General features: G+C 37.4%; 1 protein-coding gene across 2 annotated transcripts; it reads right to left on the reverse strand.

Moving 5' to 3' along the window:
• Positions 1-1,229: 1,229 nt before the first annotated feature.
• On the reverse strand, positions 1,230-18,652 carry LOC131438756 (uncharacterized). Of its 2 annotated transcripts, none has more exons than XM_058608999.1 (10): positions 18,574-18,652; positions 11,966-12,016; positions 11,850-11,896; positions 11,617-11,789; positions 11,026-11,557; positions 10,642-10,968; positions 10,323-10,573; positions 3,758-4,219; positions 2,338-3,687; positions 1,230-1,925 (listed from the first exon to the last, which is right to left on the reverse strand). In XM_058608999.1, exons 4-10 carry the CDS (start codon positions 11,707-11,709, stop codon positions 1,266-1,268), a joined length of 3,675 nt encoding a protein of 1,224 aa, XP_058464982.1. In that variant the 5' UTR covers positions 11,710-11,789; positions 11,850-11,896; positions 11,966-12,016; positions 18,574-18,652; the 3' UTR covers positions 1,230-1,265. The 2 variants fall into 2 exon arrangements, with proteins under 2 accessions (XP_058464982.1, XP_058464981.1); XM_058608998.1 differs by lacking the exon at positions 18,574-18,652 and adding an exon at positions 18,332-18,461.
• Positions 18,653-19,807: the final 1,155 nt, after the last annotated feature.

Here is a 19,807-nt window from a genome sequence, read left to right on the forward strand (position 1 = left end):
GCTATATTCGTTCAAGAATTGTATCAAAAGGCCTCTCATTCGTCGAGCCACCACATCGGTTTGCTTAGTATTCAGTCCTGAGAATCAATATTCTGTTCTAGCGGAGTGAACATGAGGAGTGATTATACCAGTATTCTTCTTATCGTTAAAGCCAATGTATAAAACAGCAGATCTCACAACTAATGGTTCTTACATGCCACGATTTCTCCTTCAGATATGATATTCACGATTCGCATATGGTAATTCGTCAAGTAATCCAAAGTTCGGAAAATGAAATGATTTGGCTTAAGCAGCTTACAAATGTCATGAATACCATCCGTTTTGAAGTAAACCACTCTTGAAAACTCACTCGAATCGGCTGAACAAACGTCAGCATGCTAAATGCAAGGAGAATATTTTCATCTGAACTCATTATTTCAACAGCAGAATCCTATCATTGATACGTAAAAAAATCGTTACATAATTTGATTTGTTCAACTCACGCCCACGATGGCCAACATAATTCATCTAACTACATCTACTGGTAAATGACATTAGAACTTGTGTTTCTGTTTACGGTATACAGTCATTTGGCAAGTAATGATTTTGATACCCTATTAAGCACGTGTTTCCAAATGACGAATCAATCATGCATGTAAAATCTCCACCCAAATCTACTCGTTGCGCGCCAAACGATTTTCCAAAGATCTAGTATTCTTTTCTTCAACGGCGAAATACTGAGCATCTCCTTGCGCGCCAAACATCAATTGTAGATCTAGCAATCATTTGCGACTTTTTCAGTGGAAAATTCCATTGTCCATACAAAATAACTTTATTGATTTTTCCCACTTTTCCGGTAAGTTTTCCTAATTTTTTTGATGTACGAACCCGGTGGGGGTAAAAACTGATCAAACGAAAAAAAAGCATCTCAATCCGTCCATCCGTTCTTACGTGATGCGATTACAAAGAATGATCTCTGCATTTTTATATATATAGATATATATATATATGTATATATATATATATATATATATATATATATATATATATATATATATATATATATATATATATATATATATATATATATATATATATATATATAGAAGATAGATAGATAGATAGATAGATAGATTTAGAAAATATAACAGATTCTACAAAAAAATGTTTCATTTGAAAGGATTTTCTTTCAAAAAATTACAATTACACTTATTTAAAAAAGTTTCATATTACATGAACTCTCCAGCACCATGATCAAACATTCAAAATTGTAATACTGCATACTCCTAGTTCAACAAGTACTGTTCAATTGTGTTTCCCGCATGCAAGTAAATTACTTCCGGAGTAGTTGGTGCACCTAATGGAATAAACTTATCTGGCAGACCAGCATCCTTTCTAGCAGACCGTAATGCGTTTTGTATGGCAAAAACAGTTACAATGGCCATAGTCAAAGCGGGCTCGCCCGTGGCCTTTGAACGTAGTACCCCCGCCGGATTGGCGCTTTTCTGCAGAAAGTTGATGCGGAAATCAATCGGTATATCTTTCGCTCCCGGTGGTTTGTAGTTCCAGGTACGGTCAGAAGTCAATGCACCAGTTTCGTTATTATACACTAGCGCTTCCGTAAGGTAGTATCCAATACCCATCACAAACGCTCCTTCAATTTGTCCAATATCGATTCCGGGACTGATGCTTTCACCGGTATCCTCCAGGATGTCTACCCGTTTAATCTGTACATTTCCAGTTAGTATGTCCACTTCGATTTCGGCACAGCTGAGACCATATATGAAGTAAGGCTGCAGATCTTGCGCCTTGTGTTGGGCTTCAGCACAAAGATCAATGTTTTGACTGTAGGCCAATCGTATGACCCTTTCCCAGGAAGCATTTTGGTTCTCATCGCGGATGGCTTGAATCCTGTCCCTCAACAAATCGCAGGCCTTCTTCACTGCCTAGAATTAGATTCATTATTTATTTCTATTTTATTCTTCTCATAAAGAAAGGCTATGCAATAACTGTAAAAAATTTGAGGCAGCAGGGCGGAATGTCATATGCTATTTAATATTACTTAATAAATTTCATTTGGGTCCGTTTTCGGATTTTCTAGAGATAATATTTAAAAAAAATCAAAAATAATGTCTCTCTTTTCTCGAAGAAATAAAATTTGGCAGGCAGGCAGCTTATAGTAGCTAGTCATTAGAAAACTAGTAAGCTCCAGATAAGTAAAACATTTAAAAAATACACACACACAGACATTTTGTGATCTCGACACGCTGAGTCATTTGGTACGAAAGTCCTAATTGTATAGCCTTTCTGTATAAGAAAGCCTAAAACTAGATTATAAATATTGAAAGTTTCACTTACATGACAAACAGAGTCACTGGCCATGCTGATTCCCGAAACCAAAGAATTTGGTGAAGTCAAAGTGGTAGAAGGTTTCACACTAATCTTTTCCAATGGAATTCCCAAGGCGAAGGCAGCTACTTGTGCGGCTTTGGTATTTATCCCCTGGCCCATTTCAATTCCCCCGTGTGTGACCGATACGGTTCCGTCACCTGCGTGAATCGATACGATGGCATTGAGTTGTCCGTCGTATCTCAGCCAGTACTGCATTGGGACTACAGCAATGCCGCGCTTCTTCCAACGATTGTTCGCATTGAACTCGTCGACGAAGTGTTTACGTTCGTCAAATCTTACATCCCGACGGAACTGGGGCATCAACTGTAGAATCTTATTGTCCTTTGCCATGTTTACCATTCGAACCTCAAATGGGTCACAACCCGTTTCGTGGGCGATATGTTCCATGATAATTTCAATCATTGCTAGTCCTTCGGCTGTTCCAGGTGCTCGGCACCAAGTGTTGGTTGGTGCGTTGGTTCGAACTTCCTCACCAACTATTGTCCACGCATCAGCGTCGTAGCAGTTTCTGAATGCTATAGTAGTTTGATTGTGTACCGATTCGTTTAATGCAATTCCACAACCGTGAGTGAAAAGGTGATTCATTTTAATGATTTTTCCAGTCTTTTCAATCTCGATATCATAATCGCCAATACATTCATAACGCTTCCCGATGGCTCTCATATTTTCTTCAATTTTCAAAACAAAACGGACAGGTCGTTGTGTCAGGTGTACCGCTAGAGCACAGGCACACGCTATTTGTGTAGCCCTTGACACTTTGGACCCATAACCACCGCCCAGTCGACGAACATGTAGATTGAAACTGTTCTGGGGAAGATTCAACGATTCCGCCAACGCCACATGGGTAAGATCCATCCATTGAGTGGACGAATAAACGTCCATTCCATCCTCAATCGGTATGCACAGGCAGGTTTGTGTTTCCATAGAAAAATGGTATTGTCCAGCAAGTTCTGAATGACCCTTTATGTTCTTGAAGCTGGTCGACATAGGAGTTTTTTCAGGATCTCTCTTGTCTATTGAATCATCGGTATTGCGTTCGGCGTCCATAAATGACTTCAGTGTAGGATGGACTGGTTTGTTAGAAATTTTTTCGTAAGTAATTTTCACCATACTAGAAGCTCTGTGTGCGAGGTCGAATGTTTCTGCTACGATTATACCGACGGGCTGTCCGTGGAATTTAACTTCGCCACTGCTGAAGATTTCTTCTATCTCCTGATTGTCTAAATAATCCGGCATAAAATTGTTTACTCCGGGTATGTCCTTCGCGGAGAAGAATCTTACTACACCTGGCATTTTCTGAAAGCAAAAGGTGAAATGATTAGATCAATGGGCCATGACGAGTGTATTTCAATAAAGTTATTCAAACCAAAGCATTTGATGGATGTATAGTGACGATTCTAGAGTTGACCTGAGTTGCCAATACGAACGCAGCATACAGCTCTCCGGGTAGTGACGGAAAATCGTTAAAATATTTCGCTTCACCGGCAGTCTGAACCATTGCTTCTAGTTTGGTAACGTACTGCGTCAGTGGCCAGTTCATCGGGTAGGTATCAAATGATTGTTTTCCTGATGACAATGGTCTTTCCAGAATTGTACTGCCGGATTCGTACTCCGGCCTAACATTGATCTGCCCTTCCGGTGCAATACTGAGAATGAATTTGTAGAATAATGAGATGGCCAAATTTTTACGGTACACAGGAGAAGGATCCGGCAAAACCCAATCCGGATCTAGTTCAGCGGCTAGCGTTCTGCACGCGGCTTGAAGAGTGCTGTTAGTGAATGGATTTTTTCCTACGAGTAATTTTTCGGTCATTACGGCATGGGTGAACTGGAAAAGAGGATCCAATTTATATTGGTCAACTAGCTGAGAAAATGTATCGATTTTGGTTGTATTGCTCTATATTGTATATTGGCTCTGAACCTTGATTCTGGTCCACCTGAATTCTTAACCTAATTTCTGGTTTAAGTTTAAGAATTCAGTTTCAGAATTTAGCTCCAAAGTAATTAAAACTATGACTTTGGAACTGAAACCCAATTCCGGAATCTGGAACTGGTTTCACGACTGAATTTTGGAACTGAATTGTGTTTGGAATTCCAATCCCGAGCTCTGATTTAGAACTTGAACTTGGGAATTTGGATATGATTTCTGGTTCTAGTTGGATTTGAATTTTGAAGCTAAATTTTGGAACTAAACCAGAATTTAAATCCTGATTTCAGTTTTAGAATTTAATTTCTGAATTTGGTTTCAGAGTTTAGAATCTGAATACTGGAGTTTTGCGTTTCTCTACAGAAAGGTTGGGTAAGGGCTGCCTATTTCATCTCATTTGTAAGGACGTAACTTTAAAAACCTGATTTAGCCACTAAAATCACAACGATTTTTTCATATTTCTACTTAATTCGCCTTGCTCCACATTGATAATTGATTCACATTCCTTGGAAATTAAAATATTATTAAAAATCAGCTAAAAACACTTCTGATATGTTGTTACTATGCTCCTAATTTTCATCTCAAAGGTTTTATATTCATCCTATCGTTGGTCCTTTATTCATTCCATAAATTAGCAATGGCAACAGCAATCAAAACTAAAATATTGCACTATTACACTCTCAGGTTCAAAATGTCAGAATTTTCCTTAAAAAAGGCCTAATGCCAACTATGAGACAACATACAATATTTTCAAAATGTCAGAATTTTCCTTAAAAAAGGCCTAATGCCAACTATGAGACAACACACAATATTTTTAGAAACCGTTTGGAATCACTTCGACGTTTAAATTTTTTGGATAGTTTTCGTTACCCTTTGCTTTAAATTTAAAATTTAACTGTTCAGTTAATTTGGAGAACTTAAAAAAACAAAAAAAAATGAATTGTTACTATTTAGGCATTAGCTCTTCTAAAAACAAAATGCAAAACCAGAGATGCCATTTATACAGATTTATCTGTATTGTATAGATTTTTGCGTTCGCATACTGATTCAAATCAGATTACAGATTTTATACAGATTTTCTGAATTTTATATAAATTTGTAAATTTTTATAAAAAGAAAGAAGTGAAAAGTAAAGTAAAGACTTTTCTCTCTGAGTATCTGTATGTATTTTTTTTGTTTTGTTTCAATTATAGAGGCTTTAACATCTTAGGTCATTCGCCTCTTCGGACCAGAAAATCTTTCTGACCCTATGTGCGGGGTTGGGAATCGAACCCAGGCGGGCTGCGTGAAAGGCATCGACTATCCCATCACGCTATACCCGTCCCCTGTGTTAGTATTTGATTGCAGTACTTCTTCAAAAATTTATTAATCAACGGACAAATCACATGTTAAAATGGAAATCTTTTGTGCAAATATTTGATGATGAACAATGATATACATTTATATTTAAATTTTAAACCAATTTGAACTGATTTCTTTTATTAGTGAAAATAAATAGAGCAGATACATATTTTCTGTGAAAATATCTGGCATCTCTGCGCACAGCCGATGAAACACACACACTTAACAGTGTTATGGTGACGTATAGCGGAAAGAAACCAGTGCTACTAGATTTGTCACAATGGTTATTTCATTAGTATTTTACACACTCTTTCTGGTAATATTCGAAGCCGAAACAGTTTTGTTGAAATATAAATATCAACAATATAATTAAACTAATGTCACGGATACCAAAAAAAAATACTTGTGGATGATAATTTGATGAAGGGAAACATTTTTTTTTGTAACATTATGAGAAAATTTGGCAACTTTGCGAAACCAAATGAGATGAAAACAAAGCGCAATCAAGTGAACTAAGTGAAAAACTTTCATCTTATATTCTTGAAGACTTTTATTGCTTGTCGGGTAATATTTGAAGTTTTCAATCGTTAGTTAAACAAGTGTCAAGTGAACATTACTAAATATGAGGTCATCCAGCATTCAATAGTAGTGTAATTGGGCGAAATAGTGATCATGTTTTGAGACGAATCGATTATGACAACTGTGACGAACTGTAAATCTTGAGACGAAAATGTGTCCTAAATTGAAAAGTGAGTTTATTTTAAATGAAAAAAAAAACGATCACCGAAGAATTTGAAACCATTTCTTCCAATGAGAAATTTGACAATAGCTTGAATAATCATTTTAAAACATTCTACAATTTTGTTCAGGTACATTGTAAGATATTATACATGTTCAAATTAATGAGGTGAAAGGATGAGATGGAAATAGGAGCTCAGATGAAATAGGGAGCCGTTACCCTATTAGAATTGCTGAAAAAACCGAAGCCACGGAGACCCATAGTATTATATACCAATCGGCTCAGCTTGATGAGATCGGAAAATGTATGTGTGTGTGTGTGTGTGTGTGTGTGTGTGTGAGTGTGTTTGCGCACCTTTCAACGAGTTAATTATCGCCCAATTTGCTCAGAAATGGCTAAACCGACTTTAACAAACTTAGGCTCGTTTGAAAGCTTTTATTGGGCCATTGATTAAGTCCGAAGATCAAATTGATGTCACTTTTTGTCCCGGAGATATGATGCTATAAGTGACGCAGCCGACAAAACGCGTTGCTTTTTTAACGCGCGATTTTCTCGAAGAATCAATCGAATCAATTTTAATATGCTTTTGTTCGTTTGAAAGCTACTTCTTAGCCATTGAACAAATTTGAAGATAAAATCGCTGTGAGTTTTGGTTTCGGAGATATAATTGTATAAGTAACCAACTAAACGCGTGTTTTTACTCCTCTGAATTTTCTCGAAGATGGCAGAACCAATTCCAATAAACTTAGGCCCTTTCTGAAAACTTCTGAAACAGTATTCGAAATGCAGAGGTCTTCGATTTTAGTTCGACATGCAATCACTAGATTCGACCATGAATACCTTTAAAGCTGCCTAGCTTTCGGAAAAACAATAAATTCGCTTACCACAAATTCTCTGCTAAAGTGTCGATTGTACCCCACACCGAATCGCGTAGATTTCTGCTTGAAACACAGTACAGTATCTACCGAGTGAACACGGCACTCTGATTTCACGATAGTAGACACCAGCAGCAGCACGACCATCCAACAGAGAACCGTCATGAAAGATAGTTGTTGAAAGGTAATCGTCGTTGAATGGCTGTTTTGTATTCTAAATGTCTATAGAGTTACACTTTCATGTAAATAAATGATTATGATTACGGCGGCATCTCATCGGATTCATGTAACAGTACAATACTAATCTCAAACTTAATATAAATCAGTTTTTTCCGAAAAAATTTGGAAGAATTAATTTTTTGACAAAACTAATCGTGTAGCCCGAGGCGATCGCCTCACCCGCCTCACCCTCACTACGGTACTGCGTCTAAGGGTCAACTCAGAGAGAAAGCGACACGCGACGCGAAGCGAACGGTCAGTAGTCGCTTCGCAACACGTCGAGTTCACTCTGACATACTTGTCATTTTTCTGCTGAACTTGAATGGACGGAGCTTTGCCGCGCGACTCCGTGCGATCTGTCAAGTTTCGCATCGCTTCGCTTGTCGCTTTCTCTCTGGATTCATCCTAGCTGTGTGTATTACATTATGTTTAAACGTGAAAGAGATGCAATTGAATTCACTTCAGTTAACAACGAGGTGCACAGCGTTGAGTGTGACAACATTATATACGAAATCCCTGTATACATGGAGGACAATGCCATAGAAGTACGCGTAGGTGACCTTACACCGCAGGCCAGCGATAAGTTCGTTCGGGAAAATATGTCGCGGTACGTTGCAATCCTTTCCAATGAAAGGGAAGCATGGTGGAATTTTTTCCCCGGCATCCGGAATGGCGTGCGAGTGGTATGTATGCAACTTCGTAAGGCATTTCCATCTTACATCATTTGTGGTCAAGGTGGGACACATCCGTGTAAAACGCTGATTACGTATGAAAATCAACTGGTTACATGTCAGTTTTGTGAACAACCTGCACACTACGGTAAACCTTCCGGGAAACGATACAGCAGACAGTTCTGTAACATCGTAGTGCACGCTACAAACACAAAAACACCCGTTGTGAACACTTCACTTGACATTACTGAATTAGAGAGAAACTGGATGCGTGAGAGTATATTCTCTTGCTTGGTAAATTGCCTGTGCTCTCAGTCTCAGGTAACACTTGAACTAAGCAATCCATGGCAAAGCAATGAAATGAAGGGTTCACTATCGTTAGTACTGTACGAGAATGAAGAACTTCGCTTCACGGCGTGCTACAAGATGCGAAGCAAGGTCATACAGGCAATGTTTATCGTGTTTTTTTCAGTGTAGGTTTACAGAAATCATTTTTGAACATGATATTTGTACTCCAAGATAAAATTTGATCACATTACAAAATATTTCAAACATGGTATAGCATAACTTTTGCTTTTGAGCCCATTTTAAAAACAATCAATTTGTTTGCTGCAGCGCCCTTAGCAAATTTTCCTTCGAATTTGCTAGTATTGTAGAAAAAGTAGGAAATTGTGAAGGAAACTCTCATATCAGTGTAGCCGCAACCTTCAGGTATAAACTTTGTTATAGAAGCGTGCACATTTTCGAGCATTAGTCATCGCAACGATGTTTAAGAAACTTTGTTATAAAACCATAGACAGTTCCGAGCATTAGTCACCACAGTAATGTTGTAGAAAACAAAGTTATTTTCACGGACACTGGTCACTGCCTCTTGCATAGTGACAGTAGTCTCGGCTTTCGGTAGAACTTCGGGAGAAAGTCGGATGAACTTTCTACTTAAAATCACAAGCTCGGCTTGTACTAAAATCTTGGGGCTTCACCCGAAAGTAAATGTTAGGAGCTTAGAAACCCATAGTTGAGAAGAGTTAGGGGTTAGTTCAGTTTTAAAGAGTGCGCGGTAAATAGCCGTTAGTCTCGGGCGTCGGCCCGTAGACAAATTAGTTAGTCGTTATTAAGCAGTCGGTTAGCCAGTCAGTCTAAGAGTGTCCGTTAGTCTCCGACGTCGGCCCGTGGACAAATTAGTTAGTGGTTAGTAGTGTAATACGCGATAACCGAAACAGTTCATCAATTAACTTCTGCTGTAGGTAGATTACGGCAAAAGCAGAACGAAAAGTGTAAAAGTTCCGATATTAAATTGATCCATGAGTGTATTCAGTTAAGAAGTTAAGTTAAGAGAAGAAATAAAAGTGAAGGAATACAGAAAAAAAGGTTTATTAACAAAGAGTGTTACGATTTTCCATCCAAAACAAAAAGAAACATCCCTTTTCGTTATTTTTCTCCCGCCGCCGCTCGGCCGGAAACAACGAGGTGTTTGCAACAGTGTATATATCCTAGACACACTGAAAGCAATGTTCTTTAAATTATCATATTATAATTATAATTATTATTCATCGAAAAAAAACGTTATAAATCTAGTTTTTTCATAAGCATCTTCAATATGAAAACCATTAATCAAATGCTAATCCCATTAAGCATAGTCATCAACTGGCGCACATCTTCATGAACTAACGAATGAACGAAGCAGCTCTCCTTGCTTGGGTTACGATGTGAATTCTACCTGACATACGAATGTGTGTGTGCACAGAGGGTGAAACTCATTTATTAATATTCACTGCTTTAATTTTTAAGCCCTGGCATTCACAGATTAGCAGATATTTGCTTTATCAGTACGAAAAAGTAAAACATGTAAAAATTCGATGTTTCTTCGAACAACTCGTATACAAATTTTAAGTGATACACTTTATCGATTAGACTCTTCCAATTTGAATTATGAAATGATGAGAAATCGGTCATGGGACTAGCTAATGGAGGAAGTGGTTATGCGGGGGTTGAGATTAATTCCCGAAGAAGGCTTAGTCGCGCTGGCAGCTCACCATAAACTGATAACGCGCTGATGAGTCGAAGACGAAAGGTAAAATCGAGAAAAAAGAGGTAGTATTCATACTAGTCATGTCGAAACAATAGTGCATAGAAAATGAAACAAACAAAAGCTTACTCACATTTGGATTAATCCCTCCGAAGCAAATTCGCGCAGCTTTAACACTTGTTTTCTTTTTGTTAAATTTTAAGAGAAATGCACCATTCACATGTGCATGGGCATTCTGAGCTCTGGGCATGACTTTGAACGATCGAAAGATGTATACCGATGGATCCAGAGCCGGTAAAGTTACGTGTTTTATAACTTTTTTATCCATGTTCATTTGGACAAAAGCCAACGGACTGGCGGTTGATGTTTTTCCTCCGGATTCCACTGAAACGAGAAACATGAAATTAAAGTATTACATGAAGTAGTCTGGAACGCAGTTTGGCTGCACAAACCTATGGTTATTTTGGCATCAACCGCTTCCAGAATCAAATAATTGTCGGATGGAAACTCGTTGTGTTGGTTTTTAATACTCAGATTTCCGGCAATAGTTCCTACATTACGAACCGAAACATGTGCGATCAAATCGATATGTTTGACCAATTGATTACAGTAACTAAAGTTGCTATTTTTACTAGCGGCATCTGTAAGAATTGTCATAAACTCAGTCAAGGGAACGTTCCCTCCGACTATCAGTTCACTGCCAAGTGAATGAGAGTGTAATTCTTCGATTGCGTTGACGTCGATAAAAACCTGTAGGTTTTCGCTTCGTCGGTAAACTCCTGAAAATAAAATAGTTCTAAGTTACTTCGAAACCATCGATGATTAGGTTTTCTAACCATGAGCTGTGTCTCCCGCTACTAGTATGTATGGTTTCTTTCCAATTTGATTGAATATGGCAAAAATTTCATTAATTTTGTAAACTTTGTACCATTCGGTGTCATTTGCAAACATAACTCGAAACGGTTGGTTTGTGTTTGTTCTTGCAATGGCCGAACATTGTCCGGCACAAGTTGTTCCCGTTTTGTGACAATATTTCGAAAGGTCTTCGATGTCTCCACATGCTTCTATGAGTTCATCATCAGCATCAACTGCCAGTGATTTGAAGGCATCCAGAATGGGTCGATAACCGGTACAGCGACAAATGTTCCCCCCGAAGGAATTTTCTATCTCCTCCATCGACACCTGACCTTTCTTGGATTCGAGTAAACTGTACATGTTCATGACCATACCCGGAGAACAGAACCCACACTGAGAACCATTAAAGCCAGCTAACCGTTCCTGAATTGTATGGTATCCATCCTTTTTGTTACCGATTCCTTCGATGGTGTAAATGTCCATTCCGTGACAGGCGAACACCAGAATCAAACACTAGAATGAAAGTTAGTTTACCCATGTAACTGTTCACCAACAGTGCAAACGTAACATACCGAGTTAGCGGACCAAGAAGCTTTCTGTTTGGTTACCGGATGGATGCCGTTCATATTGACGATGCATGTTCCACAGCCACCCTCAAGACACATGAACTTGGTTCCGGTGAGATGTGCATAGTTCCGAATAAAGGTGTTCAGAGAAGTGTCGATGGGTACATTTTTGGATTTTACTACCGTGATAGACATAATTTAGTATGTTTCCGGCAACAGGATAGTTTGGCTGAACTTACCAGTATAGATTTTGCCATTAATTGTGAGGGTTACAGCATCAGTGGTACTAAAACGGAAAATACAATTTATGTTAGTGAGGTCATACGTCGTTTGAGATTTAGATATTCTATATTACCGATAATTTACTCTACTGTTGTCTCTACATCCCAACTGAAACCAGTTCTGACTGTTAAAATGGAAACGAAAAAAAATCGGTTAGGTACATACTTTCAGATTTCAATAGATTCAAATCATGTTACTTAGAAGTTATTCCATTGATTGTGATCAAATATATCAATTTAAGATTGAACCTATGTAATAAAATCCTTTTTTGACGAAACAATCTATATTGAATAATAGTACATTGTATGCATGCGTATATGAAATTATCTTGTAATTACATTGATTCCATTCTCCAATAAGTATTTAATATCTATACCATTCCTGCGAAAGTCGGATGGCTAATGTCAGAATCAGTGCCGGACTAACTTGAATGCTGTTCGAACTGATAATTGAAGTACTCTAACATCAACTTTTTGTCCCGGGTTGTCGGTTCAATGCATAGGACGCTGGTCTTACAAGCCAACTGTCGTATGTTCGAGCCCCGACCTGGAAGGATACATAGTGTCAGTAGGATCCATAGTACTAGCCATGCAATGATTCTGTACACTAAGAATCGGCTGCGGAGTCTGTTGAAACAGAAAGACCAAATTCCACAAAAGGAATGTAATGCCAAGACTTTGCTAACATCAACTTTAATCAATCGTTATTGTTGGCAGAGGCGTAACACGGATGCAAGAACGTAACTCTACACTATACGCGAAATCGAGAGGAATCCGAAGGTAACTGTCCGTAAAATCTAGGAAACCCTTCGGGTTTCAGTTTCCGATCCATCTGTTTGTCATTGTCTCCTAGTTCATCAGCAAGTTAGAAAAGTCTAACGGCTTAAATTATCTAAAAATCATGATGGAGAGCTCTTACAGTTTAGAGAAACCAATCTGGTCGAAAATAACCAAGAAACTAAATGTACTTAAGTGAAGTTTTTTCAGATTTGGTAAACAATTCTTCGAGATTTGAAATTTTTGTCGGATCATAAAATGGCACAAAAACTATCAGTTTTGATGGTCGAATAAAGGTATTTACCTTATGATCCAAAAAGAACCGGAATTTTATTAAAAAACGCAAAATTTCAATTTTTAATAAATTTCTTTATTATCGCCTTCAAAGTACTCTCCTCCTGCGGCAATACATGCATGCCAACGCTTGATCCAATTTTCCATACAAGTTTTATAGGCCGCCGAAGGTATGGCCTTCAGTTCACGCAGCGAATTCTGTTTTATGGTCTCTATGGTCTCAAAACGCGTTCCCCGCAATGGCAATTTGAGTCTGGGGAAGAGGAAAAAGTCACACGGGGCCATATCTGGAGAGTACAGTGCTTGGTTGATGATATTGGTTGAGTTTTTGGCCAAAAACTGCGACACAACCAACGCTGTGTTTTTGAATGAAATTCAGCTTTTTTGGCACCAGCCGAGAAGCGACGCGTTTCAAACCCAAAACATCTGTTAAAATGTGTTCGGCTGATCCATAAGAGATGCCCAACAACACAGCAATCTCTCTAATCGGTACAGAACGATTTTCCAACACGATTTGCTTCGCCGATTCAATGTTTCCTTCAGTAATAGATGTTGTTGGGCGGCCAGGGATCTCATCATGATCCAAGCTTATACGACCACTTTTGAAGCGTTTATACCACTCGTATGCCTGTGTTTTTCCTAGACACGATTCACCAAAGGCCTTTTTTAACATTTTCAACGTTTCGGAACACTTAAATCCATTTGCAACACAAAATTTGATGCTCGCACGTTGTTCTAAATTTTCATCCATTATAAAAATCGCCACACGAAAATTTTTCAACTTCTTTGTATAGACGCCAAACAAAAACTAATCCTACGATATGCGTCAAAATTTGACAGAATGTGTATAAAAGTGTTGCCAACGTTGAGAGAATAAAAGTTTACCGATTGGACAAGCGCGGAAATTTTAAAATGAAAATTCCGGTTCTTTTTTGATCATAAGGTATGATATTTGTTGAAAATTCGAAATAACGGTTTCAAATTGGTGGACAAACATTGGATGTTTCTTTTTTTCTTACGTGGAGTTTGCCCTTCAGCACAGTATAAATTTTGGCCCAAACAAAACTAAAAATTTAGGCTCTGTAGCAAAAGTATGTATTATTCATAATAAGTTCATAACGTGTCAATTAGCTTGTTGTTGCACATAAATGGAGCGTCATATTTTACACGAATTTATATTCAAGAACATGTAAAATTGTGTGATTTGAAAATTACATGGCTTTAAAACGAATGGAATAAAAATCAAAAGATCGACTGCAGCAACGCAACTCGAACCGAAAAACATTAGATCACAAAGCACACCAGTTAATCGACTGAGCCACAGAAGCACATATATGCTTGGCTGGTAAATCGTGCATATAATTTCATACAGCCTCACTTGTTAGCCGAGTGCAAATTACACTCGGAATCAGCAAATTTCTGTACGAATGGAATATTGCGTCATTCGAGAAGTTGAGTAGTTATGAATTGTATCGTTTGTAGAATTATGTCATCTGTGAAATTAATAATTTCTTTCTGTGTCGGTTTTACAAGTATTTGACGGAATATTTGGCTTCGGTTTGTCGACATTGTTTCAAATCTCTACATACGGGCGTTTTGTAACGGGTTCGACGAGTAGGTTTCCAAAATTGATGTTACTTCGACTAATTAATCTGACATTAGGTTTAATCCAAATATTTATGCCGGTTTTTCTTGAGGTCAGTCACGTACCGAGATGGGGGGTTCGAGGGGCCCAGGCCCCTCCCGAAACCAAAAACAAATATACAACTATTTAGAAGGTCTCAGACATGTGTTACAGAAATAACAAGACAGTAAATGTAAATAAATGTAATACAATAACAGTTCCAGTGGAAAAGTTTTAAGTGCCTGTTAAAAACCCATAAAAGGCACACCGAGAATTAAGTACATAGGCAATCTTCAGTAACATTTTTTTTTATCTTTGGGCCCCTCCCGAAACGAAATCCTGGGTACGAGCCTACCTGAGGTCATCGTTATTTCTAAGAGATGAATGCAGCTTACCAAAAAGTAGATGTCGGTATCAATTACATTTTTGATTTATGACAAGGAAAACCTGGGAGAAATATTGTTCTATAATTTGGCGCTCAAAAATTATATGATTAGGAACGAAAGCGTAAGCTTTCAAAAAAGTATTTTTTTTGAATATTTGTATGCACTTAATAAACTCGCTTGACGATGACATTCTAAATTCTAACTTCCTAAAATCCAAACTGACGGTTCCCGGCTTGTTGATTTCTTTTTACCAATAATATTATTTCAAGTACGTTCGGAACGGGTTCGACAATCTATTGATGAATAAGATTGAAAACTGCATTTTTAATGTCCTCGTGATCGGGTGTGTCTCGTACACAACTCTGCAATTTTTAACGGAATTTTAAGCACATTTGATCTATTGATCCGATTAATTTCATTTCAAATTTACCTAAAAAGATATCTTTTCCTCTATGACATACATAAAATGAGCATAAGAATGTATCAAATTATAATTTTTAAACCAGGTCAAAAAATAGTTAAAAACGAATTGAAAATGATGCAAAAAATTTCTTTTTTCAAATGTCTATTGTTTAGTTCATTTCGACGTAGGACTATGTCTTTCTTTTCTACACTCACCTGGGTGCTTTTTCAAAATGCCACAACACGAAAGTGTAAAGAAATTGTTTGTTTGTTTGCTCCAGATTTTATTTCTTAATAACTTTTTCCTTGTTTGAGTATTTTCTCTAATTCTTTCTCGAAAAATCTTCAGTTTAGTGAAAATCAAGAATAATTTGATAACCTTTGTGCACTTTTCGTTGTGCAAAATTCGCAGCAAACGAGCGCAAATAAATTTTGATATTTGGCTGCATCGCATTCGAGGGAAAGTGTTTCATATAGTGTGTTTAATAGAATGTAATAGAGAGAATTACACAATTTGGTCTTTCCTGTACAGCATTTTGTTAGTTTATTTCCCTCGAATATTGAGACGTTGGAAATATTTAAACATATGAACGTTTTACGACTTGTGTCACGAATATTTATGTAATGATTTTTTCAAGGTCAAGGTCGAAAGTACTTTCCTTTCTTCTTTCTGGAATACAAATGTAATCATCCGTAACAAAATATTCCTTTCCTGAACTCCAAAGCCACTTACGGTGATTTATCACTTATCAGGACCCCAAAATTAACGTAAAGAACTCATTTAAAAACTGTCTTAAATCGCCGCCCTACTTCCTAGAATACTAACGCAATCTTTTGAAACCAAATGGTCCTTCCCAACACTACCAAATCTCAAACAGTCAAACGGTATCAAATCAATTAATATCTATATACATCTCGAATGCAGTCCTACGTCAATCTCGCAGTTATGTATCTGACATTACCTACTTCAAGTTTTTTGTCAAAATGTGTTGTAATTTGGGATAAGCCATGGAGGATTTCATAAATTTTAAGAAATAGTAATTATCGTTTACTTCAGTCGGCCACTAGAAGCTGCATACTTTATGTTCGGAGATAATGTTCTGCTTGGGGAGAACGACAGGAGACGTCTTTTCGTAGCCGCCATCTTGAATTTTTGCATGATACCAATATCGACGTATTCAGAAATAATAAACAAATTCATTGTCATTTCATTATCCCACCGAAAAATCTCAAAATTTGATGACTTTGTAACAAAGAACCTTCTCAATAGAACCCAAAGTTTTTCAATATTTTTTCGCTTCAAATCAAACAAACAATCAAGTATAGAAACATAGTGAGTTTACAATGCTTATTAAACACTGCAGTCTACAGTGAGCTGGAGATGTAGCATGAATGCCAATAGAGAGTACGGTATACAAGCTTTAGCTAAGTAGAAACTCAGGGAGATATCGCTAACGGCGGAGCACGCTTCAATCACGCGAGATGTTTGCTTCCTATAAGAACGAGCGTGCAACGGGGCTGCAGAGGAATTTCAGAATGGCGGCCCAAGATCGGTTGTCCTGGAAATTACCAATTCGTTTCAGTCGTGTTCTGCAGACGGGGTGTGCATCATCAAACGGAAGCAATTGAAAAGGAAAAATATTGTATGTAATTTTAGGGCTTCTATGTGTTCAAGTACAATCAATAATTACGTTATAACGTACTATTATTTCCAAATACGTTTGTGTGTAACTCAACGGGAGACTTGAATGAGCGAAGAAGAACATTAATTACTTGCAATAACTGGTAATTTTGAAAACCTTTACTACGCAAAGACTAGCTTGTGGTCTAATAACGACACCTTCCTACATTGAATGAAACTTTTTTTGTAAGCTGTGGATTCAAATAATGGCAGTCATTACTTTAAAACGTTTGCCAGCATTTCGACAGCAAACTCCAGGGTATGATGTTAGGATGCAGACATGTTGGATGTTCTTTATCGTCTGTTAATCAGATTTCCAAAGCTAATATAGGCGGTTATGCTGTAAAACTGGAATCCTTTTCACGTGCCACCTTTCACTTCTCACTAGCTTCAAAATTCATATTTTGAGAACAGTTTGATAACTTTTAAGAAACTGTATAAAACTTCTATTTCAATTTTCCACAAATGAACAAAACACGTTCCGCGATATGTTGTGCTGACTTGACCAAACGCAACTAAACCATCGACTGCATTGATTTACCGTTTGAAATAAACTGTTGATAATTCGTGCAAGTACCGACCACCACCCCCAATTAGCAGACTGTGAATGCAATGCCGGCTTAATGATTACTCAAGCGAAGTAAATTTTAATAACAAATCATAAATTTTGAAGACAGCATTGATCGGTATAAGGAGAAATCGAGCAAAATGAAACTTTGTACGTCATACAGGGTGCGCCATCCAAACAGGACATATTTAAATGTAGGGAAGAAAAGGATGCCTTGATTACACCCAAATTGGAGCGAATATAGTCACTGCTACACTACAACTATGCAGTGCTACAAAACAAAAACGGCATTAGTTTCAATTATACCGTGACTGGCTTTTAACTGCAACGCGTTGACCTGTCATTCTGGATATATACACAATAGTCGATATAATCTCGTAGATAAAAGCTCAATCTACAAAATCATGTAAAATATGCCTGTATTCCATGGTTGAAATTCGAGTAATCAGCATTATGTTTCGTAACTTTTGAAAGGGTCTATCGCACGATATGCCCTAATCACATGTTAGTACCGTATTGTCGAAATATGTAGAGTGCTATATTGTTCTTTCGTACGATCCCAGCTAGAATTTGGGAATGTGGTTTGGCGTCCATGCCAGGTCACATGGATTCATAGACTTGAATTCGACGAATTGAATGATGAGATTTTTATCGTTACGAGTGCTGAATTACTTATTCTCTAAAGTACTAAACTATGAAAATGGTTACTTTAAAACGTTGCCCAACATTCCGAGTTCAAATCTTCAAATCTTGCAACTATGTAGGTTGGTCGTTGCCAGTATAGATTTTATCGAAACTCTTTTAACTTTTCACTGTTGTATTTTCACTCCAATCACTAGAAAGAAACTTTTATGTTGACGTTTTCGGAAACTTCAAACAGTTAATTAAAAAAAACCTATATCGTTCCAATCAGATATGTTTAGAGAACTATAACATGTGAATTGTTTTACCTTTTGAAATAAACTGCTGGTAATCAGTGCAGTTAAGGCCCTCCTCCCCCGATCAGCAAATGCGGTGATTTGAATGCACTGGCGGCTTTACGATTACTCGAGCGAAGCAAATTATAACAACAAACCGCATCGAACTTGGAAGGCATCATTCATCGATACTAACGATGGCAGGAGAAATCGAACAATATGTATACAACACTAGACATATGCTTAATGAAATGTATGGAAGGAAAAAAATGCCAAGAGAATTTTTTGCTTATTTGTGTTTGTATGAATAGAATTATTTTGTCCGACGAAAGAGTAGCATCTAACTTATGTTGGATTTTCGGATGGGTAGGAGCCATACATGTTTGTAAATGTTTCTGTTCATAACTCCATGTGTTGAATGGCTAGTTCATTTTTCTCCATCCACAAATTGCATTCCGAACAAAAACAAAAAAAATATGAATCAACGAATTAGGACATATCTATTTTTGGAATGATCAATCTTATTTTGACAACATAAAACTCATTTGGGGGTTTGGAACCTTTGGGTTCCAGTTTGTACTAAAGTGCACATGACTAAATTGAATTATTTACGTTTCGCATTCAGCTCAGCAGTGCATTAGCAGATTATGTTGATCTACTAATGCCACCTCGCGGATCAACATAATCCGCTAAGCAGACGTAAAGTTCCAAATCCCCAAATGACTACTATCTGTTGGCGGCCAGCATTGCCGTCAATTGGTTTCGTTACTTTCGGCACGTCGGAATAGATATTGCACAATTAGTGTAAAATAAGTGTGTTGTTAGTAGCAACAACTTTACGTCTGCTTAGCGGATTATGTTGATCCGCGAGGTGGCATTAGTAGATCAACATAATCTGCTAATGCACTGATGAGCTGAATGCGAAACGTAAATAATTCAACATAAAACTCTTGTCTTGGTTTCGGTTCGGAGTTTTAACGTGGAACACATTTTTGTTTTCTATATAGGGGTGCAAATTAGAAACTCAAGAAAAATACACGTAGAAATGTAGTCAGGTTTTGAATAATTACAGCTCAGTCAATTTTGTATCAATTATTAATATTATGTCACCATTTGATTGGAAATATTTCTACGTATTGATTTGAATGTTCATAGCCATTTTTTTTTTAAATTTTATATCATTGAAATGTTGATTAATAGCTAGCAGTGTCCTAGTTTGTCTGCAAAAAATCTCCGGCATACTGGATTTCCCTGCCATAGTCGATGG

This window comes from Malaya genurostris, chromosome 3, assembly GCF_030247185.1.
Source record: "Malaya genurostris strain Urasoe2022 chromosome 3, Malgen_1.1, whole genome shotgun sequence".
Classification (NCBI taxonomy): Eukaryota; Metazoa; Arthropoda; class Insecta; order Diptera; family Culicidae; genus Malaya; species Malaya genurostris.